The sequence below is a fragment of the Haliotis asinina genome, chromosome 10 (genome assembly GCF_037392515.1).
Source record: "Haliotis asinina isolate JCU_RB_2024 chromosome 10, JCU_Hal_asi_v2, whole genome shotgun sequence".
Taxonomy (NCBI): domain Eukaryota; kingdom Metazoa; phylum Mollusca; class Gastropoda; order Lepetellida; family Haliotidae; genus Haliotis; species Haliotis asinina.
The window spans coordinates 55,920,486-55,926,485 of NC_090289.1; the positions used below are offsets into that span (position 1 = coordinate 55,920,486).

The window sequence follows — 6,000 nt, forward strand, 5'->3', positions numbered from 1 at the left end:
TGTTGTCAGTGTATGAGTACTTTGATACTGTAATTTAAACAAGGTGAATGCTTATTTCAAAACTAAAAACTTCAAACGAAAACTGTAACTGTTTAATAGATTCTATATATTTTGAAAACCCACTGACTTAAATGTGCGTATTAGATTCTCAACAGCTGATACACTATGATATTTCAGTGGTAGCCGGGGAAACTGCAGTGTGTTACCAACACTGATAAACAGTGGAACACTAGTATGTCGAAGTTACAGCGAACCCAGAAACACTTCGAGTTATCAAAGGTTCAGAATGGGGTAGAATGGGGTGGGGACGACCTACCGTAAGCTTGACCCCTGGCTTGGTCCAGTGGTACGAGGACAAGCAGCACACATACTTCAGCTATCACGTGTAGTCTCATCGTCTCTGTACTGTTACATCTGAAATGGATAAGACTTCAGTAGTTATATAGGCTAGACATTTCCTGGCATATTTCACTCTCGCTCTCGAAATGACAGTTCGAACACTTAGCATCATGAATGAATTCATAATTACATAACTGCTGATATACGTTGTTTAAAATGGATTTTTCAAAAACGTCTCAAACAAAACTCTTCCACAAGCACACTTTACCAGGTGGCCAACTCTCGCCATACCTTCAAACGTACGTACTGACATAAAACTAGGACATGCTTCTGAGATTCACTGTTTTAGACACAATCACATAATACTCCTTGCATTAGTTTAATCAAAGAACTTCCCTGAAGTAAGCAGTACTGTGTTTACCTTTTACCTATACGAAACGTGTTTCAGAAAATAAATAATGGAGATATTCACATTCGCCACCGTTCGAGAATGTTTTCGCTGCTTCGAATATTTTCTCTTTGCCTCATGTGTCTTTTAAATTAATCAAAGTTTCAATGTCTTCTAAAGAAACTTGAAGATTTCGAAAATATACTCGAATCAGCCAGAAATTAACTGAAGCATTTCAAGAATTCGTGCTGTTGAAATGACGGGACTGTAATCGAAGAAAAGGATATTTTGTCTGAAAAAGCATTGCAAGCTTCAAAAGTCGTAGGAACAGGCTTTTGTAAATGTCGTAGTTTATACTTTATTGTGACAGAACATTTGGGAGTTTATTTTTGTAAAGTGTCTCGTTTTAACTTGAATCTGATAAAGTCTGTTTACAGAGAGAATTATTATGTGTTTAGCGTTCTTTTAAGTGTTTTCGTGTTAGTCACACGCACACACGCACACACGCACACACGCATATACGCTTGCCCACACACGCACATACACACACAAACGCTCACACACTCACACACACAGGCGCTCACGCACACGTACGGGCACGCATGCACGCACACACGCACTCACACACATGTCCTTAAGAGGAGTAATCCTGAACACGACGCTGCACAAGATTTCACCTCAACTCAAACACGAAGCAATGTTTCCTGTTAGACACACAAAAATGTACCGTGCGTCCTTTTGCAATGACCTCGTTCCGTATCTAATCTCTTGAGAGGACAAAAGTCAGTTCCAGGAGCTGATAACATCTACAAGACTACAGATAACACGCACTGTGTCTGGGGTATCTTCTCGAGCGCCCACTGGCTAACCGGAGGACGTAATCTGCAGCTAGAACCGCGTTACAACAAATACGACATGGAGTGGGTTAACCTGCAGTGCAGTCTCTGTTAATATCCATTAGTAACGTTAGTGCGTTTGGGGTTTTGCGTCTCTCTAAACAGAATTCCATAGTATGCAGTGTCAATGGAAAGAAAACCACAAGTGATGGTGGTCTCAAGCACCAGTTAAGGGAAATCGGAAACTGTGACGTGACGAGACGTGACGTGACGTGACATGACATGACGTGACGTGACGTGACGTGACGTGACGTGATTTAAATCTGGCTTTGGTTTGCATTTCACGTACATCTAGGAGTGAAGACATCTTGGAACATTTACTTTTCTTCAGAGTTCGAAGTTGTCCTGTTACACGTCACCGGGACAGCCCTTCCTCGATAGTCTTGATTCGCAGTTGTGGGTTCGAATCACAGAATGGCTGTAATAATATTCACCGACATGTCAGCACCATACCTAAGTTAACTGCCTCAAGAGGAGTGATAAACGTCCTCTACATATACCGAGTCGGACTTCCATCTACAGTGAGCTGTTTTATTATGTTATTAACAGAACGGGGAAATTCTTCATAGTAACGTAACATGCAATTGACTCACTATACGTTTCCTTCTGGCAAGGGTGTACCGCGGGATGGAATCTGCCTTCCAGTATCAGATGGTCAACAGACGAGACTTTCCCGTGATCATGACATGGAATTTAAACATCTAAATTACTACCGATTAATCAGGACATGATTACTATGATGCGAGCACCGGATCTCCCAACTAATTTCAGTAATCATGTGATTACTCTGAACCATTTCATCTTTAATGGAATACGCTTCTGTTGCAGTTACGTGCTGGAGTTTGCTTTCGAATACGCTTTCCCTTTACATTCTTCTGCAGTTGACAAAGGTAAAAGGAAACAGACAGTAGTGTATCACCGCTATTTATCTTGAGGCATCAATAAAATACCAATACCAGATTGTTGAAATTGTAGGTGTTCTAAATGATTGAATCAGATGGTATCAGCTGGGAACATAACATTGCCATGTGATTTGACGTAGGAGTGAAGAATCATGTTTAGGAGTATTTAATGAGAGAATCCTCAACCCCAAAACAGTTGGAAGAAGAATATCAAAAAATATGAATTCGATCCATTGAGGTTACCCAGATTTACTTACAGATTAACTGGAAAAGAAAGTTTATCGACTTAATCATCCCTTGCTACAAGCATGGATTCCTGACTTCTAACACGGAGCTCGATGTGCGGATCTAGATATACAGGGTAACATCAAAGGTTACACCTTCTACTCTCATTTTAATTTGATGAATTTGCATGAATTAACTCCTGACTTGTTTAAACAATAGCCTCTAAATCTAGTCTATGTTTAAACATAATTTGTTTTCTAAATAAATTTAAAACACCAGTTTAGTTTCAGTACACTAGAATATGTAATTTCTGTATGTTGTATCTAGTCAAGCTAACCTAAAACAACTAGAACTGACATTCAAAACCCTATGAAATTGTTTTATATTCCTCATTATTCTGTTGGTGCCTGGTAAATACTTGTTTGAATACATATTCACTTACCACGAATGTGAAAGTCACGGGTATGGGCGTTCTTCAAAAACAGATATCCAAACGTGTAACCCAACGGATTCAAGTGTGTTTGAGGTTCGCATTGGCCTTGTGCTTCTGATAGGAGCAGCCAATCACAGCTCGGCTTGATGCTCCAGATAGTATTGTTGTTACTGGAGATATCAGCAAGCTGTCGTCCACTATGGCCTGGTATGTTGGTCAAGTCTCCATGTTGGGACTCAACAACCTGAACGTCCAGAACACATACAGCTGCATTGTTAACAAGGTGTAACCCCACTGATCAAAAGGTGACGACACTTGCTGGACAATGACATTAAGATGTCGAAAGGTCGCCATTTACAGAATAAAGAAGTTGTATATCCAGAAAATTATCTTCATTTTACATAACAGCAAACTCTAAAATGGTCATGAAAGAAGTCAACTCAATTGTCCTGAACACATAGTACGGAATTCTTAACAAAGTATTATACGAACAAACAAAAAATGAGAATCCATCCATTGCCTGGACTAATTTTGATTGGTTAGATCATTGTAGTGCACCATGCTATTTATTATATCCACCGTTTGTTTCTAGGTTCTGAGCTTCACTGCTAATAGACCGGAGTGATATATCTGTGACAATGTTGAGTGTAGTGTGAAATGTTAGGTAAATGCTTTTTGACACTCAGTGGAAGTGAGTGAATGAATGAATGAGTTTAGTTTTACGACACACTAATATATAATATTCCAGCTATCTGGCGGCGATCTGTACACAATCGAGTCTGGACCAGAGAATCAAGTGATCAACAGCATGAGCATCGATCAACACATACAGTGACATGTGCCAACCAAGCACTCGGTGGACGTACCACTATGTAACAAGAAGAACATGCGACATGTAGGAAGTGTTGACGTGGTTCAGGCAGCACCCAGACACAGACACCCAGGTCAGATTCTTGGGTCGGCAGGTATAAGATGCATTTTACCAGCAACATGGGAGTGAAAGGTATGCGGCCGACCTGTATTTACCCATGTTAACTGTAGTGGATGTATCGGTGTGCGGTGTGTGTGTGTGTGTGTGTGTGTGTGTGTGTGTGTGTGTGTGTGTGTGTGTGTGTGTGTGTGTGTGTGAATGTGTGTGTGTGAGAGAGAGAGTGTGTGTTTCGTGTTTGTGTGAGTGTGTGTGTGTTATTGTGTTATGGTGCTGTAAAGGAAAGGAATGATCGACACCATTTGGACATTTGGAGTTCCGTTTTTTCCATTGCAAAACAATGTTCATACCTGGTGACAACACCCACAACAAGCCCAATAAGGTATGGTCTTATAATAGAGGGATGGCCCTCAAGCCAATGCGTGAAACCATCAGCACTGCATCTTGTACTGCCCGGCCTATCCGGAAGCTGACTGAAACGTGTGTGGGCCTGTCATAGATTTCGCGTATTTTCATTACAAAGGTAAGATTTATTTTTTCTCATTTATTCTCATGTACTTACTTATACATGTATTTGCAACAGTGCGTCGGAGGTTTGGGGTGCTAAAGCATATACATGTCTTTGTATTTGATGAATTCTGTCATGTGTGATCGTTGTTCTGTCAGGACAATGGCGGCGCAAAATCGGCGAAAGTCCCGATTTTATCTTCAATAACGGCTACTACTTCTCAATACCAATCCTCAGTTACCGGGATGTAATAAAAGCAGATTAGCTAAAGTTTGGTTTAGTGGTAGTTCTAAGTCTGTGGAGGTCGCTGTCAAGATCACAGATGATTTCGTTTATATAATTAGTTTATGGTACTGTAAATAGATGTAGTATGGTATTGTTAGAGTGTGTTATATATTGTTGGGAGTTGTTGTTAGATTATGTTCGGTAATACTATGGGAACAGGGTTATGTTCAGGGAAGCGTGACCAGGTATGGCCAGAGAGCTGGGGTGTTAATTTGTAAACAATAGAGAGGTGTTGAGTAGCTTGGGTATGGGAGGTCAATATAAATAGTGAGGAAGGGTAGTAATCTGCACAGTCAGCCAGAATCACCACTGTGTTCACCTGTATGGGTTCAACTTTTGTATGGGATTGCATCTCACGCTGGCTGGCGTAAGTTTTTATTATCATTATTACTTTTGTATTTATTGATTGAGTAGATGTAGCAAGAAATTGTTTTACTGATGTAGTATTTCTAGATATATGTGCATATTGTAACACTATATGGCCACAAAGCCATTCAAAATTTGAATGTTATCGTTCCACAAAACCTGTTCCACTTTCAAATATGTAAATCGGAGTAAAGTACATGCATAAAGTATAAGACATTGACACATGTCTTACTGAGTAACTGTAGTTACTTATATTGTATTGTAGTGTCCCGGAACTGGCCGGTTATCCTTAAAGTAAGGAGAGGGGTAGTATCTCCGCCTGTAAGGAGACAGACAAGAGTTTTCCCTGTTGTACAAGGAGCATGTATCTCCTAGTAATGTGAGATGTGGATGGCACAGCCATCAACCATTACACAGGCCCCTTAAACTCCGTGAGGGAAACCATCGCCTGGGTGTGAGGGATACCACACAAATACCATGACGTCACCAAGTGGAACCAAAGTGCACTGACATTCTGATTACATTGTAAAGAGAAAGTGTTCTCTCTGAGTGGATAATTCCTTTATTGTTATTTAGTTCAATTGTTTAGTTTCTGATTGGGATTATATGTAATCATTATCTATATTAGTGAGGGTATTAGGATTTTAGTGTAGTTAGTAGTAGTAGTAGTATTATTAGAACTTTAGCAATATAAGTGGTAGACAGAACTGTATATGTAGCTAGGTTAGGT

General features: G+C 40.1%; 1 protein-coding gene across 1 annotated transcript in view; it reads right to left on the bottom strand.

The window, feature by feature from the left end:
• Window positions 1-3,299, bottom strand: part of LOC137297718 (contactin-like) — a 30,265-nt gene extending 26,966 nt beyond the window's left edge. Inside the window, exons 1-2 of the mRNA XM_067829651.1 lie at window positions 3,193-3,299; window positions 317-414 (exon numbers count right to left, since the gene is read on the bottom strand). Coding sequence (XP_067685752.1) covers window positions 317-395 — 79 coding nt within the window. The 5' untranslated portion in view covers window positions 396-414; window positions 3,193-3,299. The remainder of the gene's footprint in view (window positions 1-316; window positions 415-3,192) is intronic.
• Between the last annotated feature and the right edge of the window lie 2,701 nt (window positions 3,300-6,000).